The 13,786-nt window shown below is 42.8% G+C and overlaps 1 protein-coding gene across 1 annotated transcript in view; it reads left to right on the top strand.

Annotated features, from left to right (window-relative positions):
• The first annotated feature begins 1,105 nt into the window (after positions 1-1,105).
• Positions 1,106-13,786, top strand: part of med13a (mediator complex subunit 13a) — a 74,707-nt gene continuing 62,026 nt past the window's right edge. Inside the window, 3 exon segments of the mRNA XM_038707727.1 lie at positions 1,106-1,514; positions 1,628-1,730; positions 8,841-9,075. Coding sequence (XP_038563655.1) covers positions 1,665-1,730; positions 8,841-9,075 — 301 coding nt within the window. The 5' untranslated portion in view covers positions 1,106-1,514; positions 1,628-1,664.

A 13,786-nucleotide genomic window follows, 5' to 3' on the forward strand; every position in this document is an offset into this window, starting at 1 on the left:
CAGTAAAACTTTGGATGAGTTGTTAACTTGAAAAAAATAATTCTATGATGTTACTCTGAAATGTATTGGTTTTATTTTTCCTTATCTAATAAAATATGTAAATAAAGAGGTGGATCAGTGTGTGCGTTTCAGCCATGCTCAAGTTTTTTTTTATCAGAAAGTGAAAACTGATACTGTGTCAGAGTCAGGAAAAAGCTGCCTGAGCTTTGTTTAGTCAAGAATAAAATTGGTTTGGCTTTTAGGTTTATTTCCATTAAACTGTTGCTTGTAGAGACATTTTAACACTGTTCTTTCTTTGACTTTGAATTTGTGTAACTCATTACCTTGCCCTTTTCTTTTATGTACTTTTGACTGGAGCGTTGTTATTGCCACATACTTTTCTATAAAATACATATTTTTTCGTTTATCTGTTGATATGTTCTCAGTATGTCCTCTTGATGCGACTTTCTTCAATAATATGCATTTGTTTTATTGTAGCAGTTCAGCACCTAATAAATGTTTGATTTTTCTGCTTTCATTATCTCCTTTTTGCCGCACTCTCTGAAATTGAGGTCAAGTGAATGTATTTGATTGAAAAACAAAACAATAACAAAGGGTGCATCAATTCATCTTGGTTGCACATTTCATTTGCTAGTGCAACATCACATGCGCTAGGTGGTGCACTGTGTAAGTGAGCAAGTTTATAGGGTTTGATCATTGGTAACAAAATCTGTTGCTCAGTAGCGCCACTTGCGCTGGCCTAGCGGCAATACCTATCAGTCTTGTGTTATTACAGCCCTCATGACCACGACAGTGTCAAGTTAGCAGTACTACGGCACGAAACGTCTTTTTAGGACTGTCAAAATAAAACGCATACAGAAAATAACCTGTTGCAGCATCTTTTTGTGACACAATCTACCTAAAGAAAATCAAATGCATTATTCTTTAATTAAATATTTATAACAACTTTAGGTTTCCCTAAAGCTATGTTTCCAGCATTAGTCATAATAGTAAATAACATCATTATTTACTTTTACTTTGCCGGAAATGTTGCATACATTCTGATTTGTGTTTGTCTTTCTTTGGTTAACTTGACGAAGCTTTGACCACGAATGAGCCAATAGGCTGTGGAAGGCAGAGTTGTCCCTGTGGCCGCCATTAAAGAAAGGAATCCATGAATTCAAATGGAAACCAACAGGAACCGAGGCTGAAAAAATGATCGAAATAACCGTTAAAATATAGGCCGATGCCAGATTTCGAGGTTTTTTTTACGGGATGTATTTCGCTTTTAGACTAATTTTTGCGATGGAGGAGTGAGAGAGAGGACGTTTTTATTTTTTTTAAGCAGAGACCGTTTTAGGGCTAAGGGGGAGGGGGAGAGTTGCTTCTTTGCTCTCCTGTTCTTTTTGTTTTATGAACATTTTTTCGCTTCCTTAAATTTGTTTTTAGTGTGTGCTTTTAAGATGTCTACGTAAAGACCACACAGTGTCTTTTATCCGCTTTTAGCTCCGGCGGGGGGAAACTGCAATCGGAAGGTTGTTGAATTAACTATCCTCCAGCCAAATGTTACAAAAAATATTTGTTGCTGATTAAGCCTGCACATCTTAGAAAACGCAAATCCGCAAATTGTTCTTTATTTCCCGGGAAGTGAAATGATGGAGAGTTGGATCTCGCAGTGAAGAAGGATGAGTTCTTGTTATGTACCAAACGGGGCCAGCTTGGAGGATTGCCATTCCAATCTATTCTGTCTGGTAAGAGATTTAAAACTAAAGGAAAGCAGCCATTTTTAACTAGCTGAACAGGGGCTAAGCTAACGTTAGCCACACAGGCATCAGTTGATAGGAGCTCAGCTAGGCTTACGGCCCTGTCGAGCTGACATCATTTCAGGACAACAGGGTATCCTGGTTCGCTAATGTCACTGTTGTCCGTTGTTTTAACGTCTTGTCACTTAGTTATTTTGGCCTGTCTGTGAATAGTCTCCTTTCTGCAACATTTACATTTTTCCATTCGCGAACCCAAACACTCAAGGTGAACGCCACTCGCTTGTTAAGCTTCATTTTACTACATTTCTCAGGACAGGCACAGCAACATTATCGCGTGTTAGCAAATTAACTGTTGTGCATTTTAAAAGCAAGACTGTGGCTTGCAGAGAGTTGTTGTTGTGGCAGCACTTTCTCCCCTTCACCTCAGCACCTTGTTTATTATTAACTTGCTACCTCGTTCTCATTACATTTCCACTATGCTTTATCAAGTGGTGACCCGTAAACCAAACACCTCATGCACTTTGCAGTTTGCAGCGTTAAGTTATCTCGCCGGGAAACCACTGTGCATTTGCTGTGAAATACTGTGTTTTTGTAAAACTGACAACTCCTGGAGGAACGAGTGTCTGTGCCCAACTTGCACAGCTTTTCGATAAAAGCACGCACCTCATGCTTTGCCTGCAAAGCTCCTTTTATTTATTTATTTATTTTGTTGCAACAAGCATGTAAAGATTGTTTGTGCTAACGGTATTTGTTTGTAAACGTTAGTTATCTTTTTAGTAATATGTGTATAGTATTCACACCAATTAGGGCACAGGCCCCAGGCTGATTATATAATCTCTGGCATGCATTTTTTGGCATTACAAACATCTAGGTTGCTACACTTTCTACCACTACACTATAGGTAGGGATGAACTGTATAATGTGTATGTCTGGTCTCTGATCATCTTTTTCATCACATCATGTTGTCAGTTGTGGCCAGTTGACATTAAGCTTAATAGTTTGGGTGTTGCTCCTACACACTTGAAGTTCACAGGTATTCTTCAAATCCTGTTTGGGATAAATAGTGCAGCGAGCGTCGCCCGCAATCTCAGCCACAAGGTGTTTGTTGAGTGTACAGTTCCTCCTCTGGCCGGATAATCAAGAACATGGTCTGAATGTGTTTGTTGTTGTAGTTAATTGGCTTATCAGCAGGCTTAACTACAACTTCACTTGTTACTAGCTGTAGAGTGTAATGCCACCCCATGAGCTCCCGTGAACACCCTGCTTCCCCAGCTGGAAGTTGTGGATGTGATTTGTCAAATGACCAAATGCAACCCTTCATAAAAAGTAGATTTATAGTATAGATCAGATCACCCAGAACCACTTTGTGGTGCAGTGGCAGAAGTTAAAGACCACAAAGTGAGTCGGCCCTAGATTAATTTGTCAATATATGAATGCAAAACATCATAATAAAAGTTAAGCAGGAGTAAGTATATGCATCAGTAGTAATGTTTGCATAGACTGTAGTATAATAACAATTTGTTGAAATACTACACTGCTTCTACCACAAAGTGACCCAGCTTCCAAGCTGTCTGCCCCCTAAAGGTAACATTTCATTGCACAAAATCCCCACTCTCTCAATATTAAGTTGGGTCGATTGTGTGTGAAGTCGTAATTACAATGTTTACGACAGCACTTGAAGGCAATATTGGCTACAGTGGACAGGCGAGGTAGAGGCTGGTAGTTGTGGTGCTGTGCCTGTCTGGCTGACATTTTCCTGAACACTGAGACTAAGCATAACACCACTGCTGTCATGACTCACTTGCTGAACAGACTCCACTTTGTGGTTCGATGGTGAAAGAATGTGAACATATTGTGGTACTTTTCCCCCCTTCATTTTTCACAGGATAGTCTTCTCCATAGTATGATACTACTTGTTGCATACTTTTTTTTCATTTTACAGGGGGCCTACTGGAATTAACTCAAGAGTGTATATTCAGTTCATTCTTCCTCTACAATTACACACCTATATGTTGTTGGCTTTTCATGAAATTTGTACCTTAAGCTGTCATGCAGTTCAGTATGTGGCACACACTTAATTAACAAGAGATGTGTATAAGGGAGCTCAAATGAAACTGAAGAATTTGCATTCTCCTCCTCAACCAAAAAATGCAAACACACACTTGTTAGTTTCATGTTTGCTCCATGATATGGTTAACTGGTAGAGAGAGGTGACAGACAGGAAAAGAGACTTTGGTAGAAGAGGAGCATCTGCAGCATGATTTGAGCAGCTTCACCTGTTGCTTGTCTCGTGTCTTGAAACGCAGGAAGGCAGCTGTTTGAACACAGTGTTCCCTACTGAGACCCAGAGCCCTAAGTGGCCAGAGGGAAGGTGAGCAGCTGGCAAAATCAGGGGTCGTAACCCCCCCCCCCCCCCCCCCCCCCCTCCAAGTACGCGTCACCGCAGGAAAACTTCCTGCCCGTATCCAGTGGCTTTGGTCTTAGATTCCCTCCTAATGCAGCAGTGTGATTTTTGGCTTTAGCATATGAAAGATAAAACTTAACATTGCCCGCAAGCAGTTGCTCACATACCTGAGCATTTACCAAGACACAGGCACATTTATAACAGCATCAAGTGTTTGATATATATCTGTGGCACCCTTTTGTTTTGCACACAGACTGCCACTTATTTCTTGTGAAAGGGCACAACAACTGCAGAAGGCACATGTATCCTTGATGGAGCAGTCTGCCTCTTGCATACTGTCGATGAGGAGCGGGTCTAGTCTCTGACAGAGGGGGTGTTCAGTTCTCCCTCTACAAGCTCAGAGATATGGAAGGGCAGAAGTTAAAGTTTTGTCTCTAGTCATAACATTTCTGACAGTGGCCAGTTAAATTCCTAAATAATACATCCTACTGGACATCTGTGCAACTAGAGAGTGTGTATGTAGGTAGTAGGCCATTTGAAGACATCTACAATATGTAAAGGTTTTACAGCATTCAACTAAAAATTAGGGAATTCGTTATTATTGGGATGATGTTGTAGAAGATGCTTTTTGTTACTAGAGTTAATTGCAACATCTCAAAATGCTGTTTTGAAACACATAAGGCTGCCTCCTAGCAGTACTACATAAACCTTAACAAATAATCTCTGTGTCAAATAGAAAGATGAACTTTAAGTGTTTCAACGGGGATACTTGGTTTAATTCTATTGTTTGTAGAATGATAGATTACATCGTTTGCTACCTCCACTGTGAACCAGCAGCACAAATACTTGGTTTATTTCCTGTGTAAACACAACACATTCTGCTTGAAGTCTTGCGGCGAGAGACCTGGACCATTTGAAATTGACTACAGATGTTTTTGTCTGATTCTGCCACATACGTTCAGCACATTTTGACGTGTGTCATTAAAATGAAGTCACCCAGCTCTGGAGAGCTTCTTCAGCACCTCAACGTTTCTGACATTTCTCAAACGTGTAGTCATACTGTACAAGTGTCCAGTTTAAGTCCACCTTCTCACCACAGCCACACCGTATTAAACTAAGCGTTTCACTAGAGGTGTGAGGACTGGGGGTGAAGCTTGTTGGCCTTGTGCTCTTCAGCATCCAAGCAATGCAGAAGAGAAAAGACCGCCCTGATTGTCAGTGAACACTTTTTCAACTCGTCTCTGGTGCTGGTCAACATTATGTATCTCAAATTGTCATTGCTCTGTAACAAACATTTGCAGCGGCTTCTTTTCTCCAGTGAAACTAAACTACATTAGGATTGTAGTAGCAATTGCCAAGTACTGATCAAACTCTGTTTACAGGTGGTAGTTATTGTCACTACTAGCACTTAGTGGTTTTAAAATATTAAATGGATTTTTATATCATTTTCATATTTTTAGATAAGGATATCTATATTAAACTATCAGGTTGTAAATTTAACACTGTTACTGCAGTGATCATTTATTGTAAAGAGTAGTGATTATAAAGGTGGCTGTAACAGCTTGGTAATGTAGCGTCTGTAAGTGATCATGTTTGATACGGAGGGTGGAGATATAGCCCTAAAATAATAAACGCAATACATTCAGTAAGTGCTTGTTGACGGTAACACGCAGCATTTGGTTACACTTTTTCCTGTATACCACCGTTGCCGTAGTGAAAGGTTTTGTTTTGTGGCATATATTCTAAAAGGAGAGATTCGTAATGTATTTGATTGCCTACTTGGCAGAGAAACTGCAGCCTAGATGCAAACATCCTGATAGTTACAGAAGCAGTCACACAGAAGGTGATGAATAGAACTGTAATGTAAGATGAAGAGCCTAGCCTTGTGCTCTTGTGGGCTGTTGTATTTCATTCACACATGAGCAGCACAGCGGCAGCGTGAATCAGTATTTTAGAAGTGGCTGCCACTACAGTAGAGAAATCTCAGAAATGAACCAGGTCAAAGTTTCAGTGCCCACAGGATGTGGTCAGTTAGTTCAAGTTTCCCCGCGTGTGCAGTTGTATGTGGTTATTAGTGAGAAGCATGCCAGTGTTGTCTCCGTATGCCAGGCTGACTGTTAATTCCACAATTTAACCTTCACATGTGCATGTGACGACTCTGTGTTACTTTTGCTAATTTATTGGTGCGATAGTGAACACTAAGAAAACGTGTTTATTAGTTGAGAGTCTGTTACCAGCATATGTTTTTTTTTTTTTTATTGTTACTTCTTAAATACTTTACAGTTTTTTGATAATCCAAGCTGTCATTAGTTTATTTGATTGACTAATCAATGAATGGTCTTAATTGTTTGACAACTGATTGTAACTGCTTAATTGCTGTACTCAGATTTTATTTGGTTGGATAGAGAGCAGTTTGCCTTGCCTTATGTTATTTTGTTCTTGCAAATGTAACGCTACGTAGAAGAAGATGCAGTGCGACATGTTTAGTTTGAGAGGCATTTTAAACCTCTGTGATGCGAACACAAGACAATGCACTCTGCCTCCACAAAAACAAAGTGTCAAGGAATTATGTTGTAACTGTATCCACAGTGTTCACTACATATTAGAACTGGCCTGTGAGAGCAATTTAATGGACATCCCTCTTGAATTAAGTGGTCGCTGGTTACAGTTAGGTCCTCTCATAAGGCTTGTGAGATAACTTTTTTTAAAACATGAAGTGGATTTCTAAGGGTTATATCAGACAAAGCAAGCATATTTGGATAGTGTTAGGGGGGGAAAAAACATTACAAAAAGTAAACACAACTAAGTGTGGAGTAGAGCAAGAGTTACCAAAACATTTATGTGAATAAGAGTCATGTAATTCAAACCAAGGTATCAGTGCTCTGTCACCAGCTTGTTGCCTGGCTGTCTGTGTGCTGCACATAATCACGTCTACAAGTGTGAAACCAATATCTACGGGGAGGAGAGGCCCATAATAAAATCTGTAGGGCACTTTTGAACAAAACCTTTTATACAGTGAAACACACAATGCCATTGGGGACTGGCCATGGTCAGTAAGATGTGGGGGGGGGGGGTTCACTTGCTAATTGCTGTACTGCTTATGATCTGGTTTCACAGTTAACCGTTGTCCCCAAGCACCCTTTGCATTGTGTGCACAGATGTTTCCTAGCAAGATGCAGGTGTACTGTAGCGCTTCTCTCAGGAAGGAGCAGCCTAACTGCTGCCGCTCTGTCATTACACACAGACCAAGCTCTGCTGTTTGCACCTCGGTTGGAGCTTGTCCTCAGCATGCATAGCAACTTTTTGAATTCCTTAGGAGCCAGATTGTTCATCAGAGATTATGATGTTTTCATCATGCACCTCGACAACTGCTGTTAAGTTAGGAAGACGCTACAATGCATCCAGCCCCTTTTTTCCTTGAGTTTGTGTGGTGGTGAGCAAACTAAACACGCGCTCTGTTTGTTGCTCATGCATACGGTGTATACTTCATAATTGTGGGGGGAAAAAATCTAGCCTGTATGCTGCAGTGGTGTATTACCTGGATGTGAATGTAGATGAGTCCAAACTATTTTAAGCCTAAGCTTTATTAGTGATTTGTCCACTTGTGTGTGTGCTCACTACACCTTGTGGTTTACTAACGTGTTGTTGTGATCCAGCTCTGCTCCAGCTGACGCCACACAATGCTCTGTTTTGACAGTCCCCAACCTACCCCCACCACCACCATCACAACTAACGCCACAAATCTCCCAGCTTATCCCAAGCCAGGCGAAAGACCACCGCTTCGCAATAACCACGGGTAATCACTTGTTCAGGCTCAGCGCCTCCGCACTTGAGTTAAGATATCCCCTGAATTGTAATGGATTAATTGGTTGAATATACCGAGGGACGGCTTGCCAACTCAGCCTGAACGGAATAGAACTTAACGGCATGAAAATGAACCGTCCATGTTCGCACAGATTACTTGAAATGTCTACAAGGATAGATAGATTGCCAGTTGGAGATGGGCATGTACGCATAAGGCATGACGCGTTTGTTTTGAGGTAGTTAGTATGCGTGCACGTGTTTAGGAAGACACAGGTAGTCTGTCAGCGCTTGGGTGATAAGCAGCAGCGCTAGCTAGCAGTGGAGCGTAATGTTCCTGCTTTAACACTTAATAACCCAGCCAGTGATTTCCTGCCTATGAGGCTTTTTTCCTGTGTGTTTTGTTCTCTCTCTAAAAGCCAGACAGCGTTTACTGAAAGGCAGAGTACCCCCCCCCCCCGACTCCCCAGCACTCTCCAATAATGAGGATTAAGGTGGTGAGACCACATTACCAACATTGGTTTTTTCCTATTTGTGATGCGAACATGTTGTTCATGGTGATATTGAAAGCACCTGAAGCACAAGTACACAGTTGTTTGCAGAAACAAATGTCCCAATTTGTCTCTTTTGTATCAACTCAAAGTTGTGCTATTTTCTTGTCATCTGCCGTGTGTCCCCTTTCTGTCTGTTTTTTGTTATTTTTTTTGTCTTCAAATTTAACATCCTGGGTGTCTTGTCAGAAGTAGTTGGTGGGTGAACTGCCCCATAAAAGAGGATTAATACCTACTCTTTACACTTTGCTCAGTGCATGTTTACTCCGAGGTGCTGAGTGGAGCACGAAGCAGTGACTCTGCACCCTAACGGTCTCTTTCTCTCCCTCCCTCGTCTCGCAGGCCGACTTGACAGGGATCAAATGGAAGAGGTTTGTGTCGCAGGGTCCCACCTCTGCACCCATCCTCTTCCCAGTGACAGAAGAGGATCCCATCCTATGCAGCTTCAGCCGCTGCCTGAAGGCCGACGTGCTAAGCGTATGGCGGCGCAGCCAGCGGCAGGGCCGGAGGGAACTTTGGCTCTTCTGGTGGGGGGATGACCCGAACTTCGCTGATCTCATCCATCACGAGCTTGCAGGTGGGGGCCCCTAGGCATACACATAAGAGCATGTCAACTGGAAAAATAATTGTGTTTTATTAAGCTATGCAGGTACATCCTATTTATGCTGCTTCCTTGCTACATGGAGGTCAGAGGTCAGGGTCAGCTACTGAACAACACCCAGGGTGCCTGTGGGGATTCAGTGATTGACTTCTAGGGAACAGGGAGAGGGCTCTCTGAGTCAGAGGAGTTTGTTAAAGTTCAAAAGCAGTTAATATACCTTGCTGCTGCGTGAGAGTTTGGCAGGTAGTCAGCCAAGTTAGTCTTTCTAGTTGTTTTTTAATAAATTAGAAAATGAGAGCGAGGAGACTGCTATTTGATGACTCAGAATCACTTCACTGGCACGAAAAACAATTTATGAATATGGATGTCACCTCCCTTTACCAATGGGCTTTTTGTTGGATTCATTCAAGGTTATGTAGCTAAAAGAGTGATGGCTGTAAAAGATAGCTGGAAATGTAGAGGGCTCTCTGCTTTTGTAAAAGAAGCACTTGAACATCGATCACCTTGTCAAGATACGTTATCGGGTGTACAATGAAAAATGATATTCACTGCTTGATTGTCAGGTAGGCACCAGGAAGATACCCTGTAATTGAGAGCCTCGGGGAAGTGTTAAAATCTGTGTGATTTGACACCTCCCTAATACCCTCATCTGAGTGATCAGCTAGCCGGCCAGGGTGGTAGCGCCAACGCCTGTAGGGCTACTCCCGCTCCCTTGAGACACTGGGCATTACGTCCCATTATTGTGCGTGTGCGTTTGAGAGAGGGAGAGAGAGGTCATCATATCTAACTGGCCGCGCTGCCCTACAGAAGATGAAGCACATTGCATTTTAGAACAAGTAATGTAAAGTTATCTTGAGTGAGAAACACAGCACGCGGGAGCAGCCATGCAGAAAAGAGGCAAATGCCCCCCGCGCTCTTTCTTCTTTCCCTCTTCGGTAACAGCAACATTAGAGGTAGAAGATGGAAAAGGCCATCTTTATTCATGCTCTCTGCCATGTAGATTGAACTTTGGAGTCTGAGCCAAGCACAGCCCGTCTGTGACCCTCCTTCATTATAGGACATTGTGACTGAAGTGGACTCAAAATGGGAGCTGAAGGCTACGATGGGCAGCTCATTCAGGCCTAACGGGTCCTGGTAATTACCTGAAGCGTCTGGCTCAGGCCCTCTAATGGAGTGTGCTACATTTCAAGTAGGAGGGGGTGGTATGGAGAATCTATATTTGGAAATTGTTGGAGTCAGTGCCATGTTCTTACACTGGCTTTGGGGAGATTAAACATTATATATGTTGTGTTTCATGAGATAGAAATTAGATAATGAATATCGACCAAAAATCTGCGCCACATCTCCCTTCCAGGTATTTTCAAACATAATGATGAATCATATTTTGGCAGTACTCTTGGCTGGTCTTGTTTCAGATGTGTGGTGTCCCTTGAATTCTTTATAAATCATATCTACATGGCATCTTTTCCTATTGAGAATGATCTTGATGAAACATGCATCCCAAGCACCTAATGAGACTTTTAACGTTCCCCGCTCTCGATGTTCCTCAAGTGTTTTAGCACCCTGACTCAACTGTGTCTCTGTCTGAATGGTTCCCAGATGGGCGGTGTAGTCTGTGTTTCCTGTTTGGAAGCTGCTGCCACCTTCTCTCTAGTAGAAGGCGTCGTCTTCTTCCTCCTCCTCCTCCTTGAGCCTTTCCCCGTCCTGTAGCTGCTGTGGGGCTCTGCCAGTGAAATGAAGCAGAGCAGCCTCACTACATGGATCCGAAGTCAGCCAGAGGGCTTGTTTCTCTCATCCTCCGATCTGCAGCTGCTGATCAGTGTGTTCAGGATGGTGTGTCCTGAGACCTGATAACACAGCCGAGACGGGACTGGAGGGATGTTGGGACCTCTGTCTAGATAGCTTTACCTGTATATGTGAACTGTTAACTAGCTTTCGGGGGGAAAAAAAAACCCACCCACACCTTTCCACCCCACTTTGCACCTTCTCTAGCGCTGTCACTTTTCCTGTGAACAACAGAGTGCAACACTATGAATGTCTTCCGAGAGAAACTGGAAACACCTTTACCTTCCTACACAGCCGGACAACACGTCGTACGAACCAATACTTTTCAAGCATAATTTGGCCCTTAGTGCAGTAGACTTGTCAGTACTCCTGCTGGGTTTGGCTCTGACCATCTAATTGGAAATAAGGGGATGTTACGTGAATGCTGACAGAAGGTTGTCTTGATCCTGAGCACCAGGGTTGAAGATCACTGCTCTGGCAGAGTGTGTGCGTGTAGCCCAAGAAGTGGGATGATGATGATGATGATTGACAGTCTGTTCCGTTTGTGGACTCTTCTGGGTGCTCTGCCTGTGGAGGTGCGAAACTACAAATACCAGCTAGCATTGGCAAGGCAGACCACGGCAGTTCCAGCCCGACCCGTGCACTAAGTTTGATGGATTTTATTTTGCCTTTGGTCCTAGCCTCTCTTGAGAATTTTAAAACTCTCTTTTCTTTTTGTGTTTTCAGCCTCTTTATAGTCTTTAATGCAGTGCTGGCGGTAAACATGAAAATCCGCTCTTTTCCTTTCATATCGCCAAGCTGAAATGGCGCTTGCTCATTCCCCCCACCACCGCCTTCCACCCTCATTAGATTAGCGGCCTGTGAAAGTCTTTTAATTTTGAGCAAGTGCCATTTCTGTATAACCAGTGTGCCAGTAATCCCTTCTCTCCAGGGAGATGAGGGGAGAAGGAGTGAGCTACAGAGATGAGAGTAGTGAAGGGTGGAAAACTTGAGGGATCTTTCAACGTCTGACACTTAATCACCATTGAACTAACGTAAGGGTAACCACCAAGCCCCCTTCTCTACACTGTTGGACAGCCCGTCTTGCTAGTACTAACACAACAGGAAAACCAGTTCTAATCTTCCCCTGGCCATGTACAGAAATTATTCCCAACAAGTGAATGCCATTGCTTGCCCCCCCCCCCCCCCCCCCCCCAAACTTCCCAGCGTTTGACTATAGGCATGTATTCTTATGCAAATGCATGGCTCGCATCAGAGTCCTCTCCCCTCAAAAGCGGGTGGAATATCCTGACTGTCCAAAGATAAATGGCCCCCTTTTCCTCCCCTCAAAGATCCATTGATCTTTTTTTTTTGGCATAGAAATGATTGCATGTCTTGCTTTGTTGTACATTGGCTTGCCGCGGTAGTCTGTGTTACGGATGCTACACGGTGTTCAGGCATACACCGATTACACACCCATTAACTTTACTTGCACACCGCCCCCACCATCTTTTTTTAATTTTATTTATAGAAATAAAACCCATCTAGTTACTTTTTGCTCAACAGTGTCCACGTTCATCAGTTTGTCCATCTCTAATTTGTAAAATACTTAGCACGTTGTCAGTACTGACTAATGAAGTTGGCAACATCTTGAGGCAAGGCTTCAAAATGGGCCTTGCAGTGAAAGCTTGACCAAAGAGGCCAGACACACAGCCGTCCATAAGGTTAATTTGCATGACGGGGTGGGAAGATTTCCTCACCGTGGAATCCCTAGTGGTACATTTCTCCATAGAGTTCTTACTAGTCTGTCCCCGTTCCTTTCTCCCACCTCCATAGCATCCTTCCCCGGTATGACAAATTCCCATTGGGGCTCCCTCCACTTCTGGCAGTCTGGCACCACGTTTCCCTGCTGGGTCTTCCTTTTTCACTGTTCCCTTAGCTGCATGTGTCTCTAGAGCGGCGGGCTTCACATTGCAGTCATTCCTTACCTTCTGATTAAGTTGAAGGTGAAGTAGCAAGCGTCTGATTTGATGAAAACAAACAAGGTTAAATGGGGAGAGACAGTCATGTGCTGTTCAGAACAGGTTATCAGCGAGCCACCTCCAGCTCTGCAGCTCACACATTTACGCCTTACTGGGTGATGGGTCAGATCTCCAGAGAATGAGAGAGAAAAGGTGGGGGAGGGAAGAAGAGGATTGCATTTAAAATGTCCATCTCCTCCACCAGTTGATGAACACATTGTTTGTGATCCATCCAGAGATTGATGGAAGAAACGCTCAATTTAGCAGCACCTGTGAGCTTGTTTTCCACAGTGATCTTTTGACTATTGTTATGCTTTTTGCGGGTAAGCAGTAATTCTTGGAATTTTTCTAGCTTTGCCAAGTTCAGAGGAGTTTTTGAATTTTGTTGAAGTAAAACAACCCTCCTTTGCACCTCAGGGCAGAATATCCAGTTCCAAAGGGCATATTTCAGTAGTCTGTAAGAGCCGTGCTGGCTAGTTTTACAGGTCAGACTATTTTTTCCCCCCTCATCTTCTGTGAAGATCTCACAATTTCAGGATTATTGAACTGCCCTCATATCTGTGAGAGGTGCTCTGTTTGAAGCTCTACCTACAGAATACAGATGTTTTCTTTTTGACAACAAATCTCCACAGCATTCAAATACCAAAATATCTGTTGAAATTCTGTCTGCTTTTTATTTGCAGTGCTTTGGAGTTTTCCTGTCTGTACAATGACAAATGTACGATGAGCCACCTGACCCAGGTGAAAGATTTGATCTGCTGTTGATTTTGTGTAAAACGGGCTTAAACCCTAAAACGGAGAAAGATGTTGTACATGGTCAGTTCTTTTTTTTTTTTTTTTTTTTTTTTTTTTTTTTACTGGTAAATGGAGTATACTGGCTTTACGCTTTTTGTGGCACGAGT

The sequence above is a fragment of the Micropterus salmoides genome, unplaced genomic scaffold, assembly GCF_014851395.1.
Source record: "Micropterus salmoides isolate LMB-PRFRI ecotype aquatic unplaced genomic scaffold, ASM1485139v1 Ms_hic_scaffold_9, whole genome shotgun sequence".
NCBI lineage: Eukaryota > Metazoa > Chordata > Actinopteri > Centrarchiformes > Centrarchidae > Micropterus > Micropterus salmoides.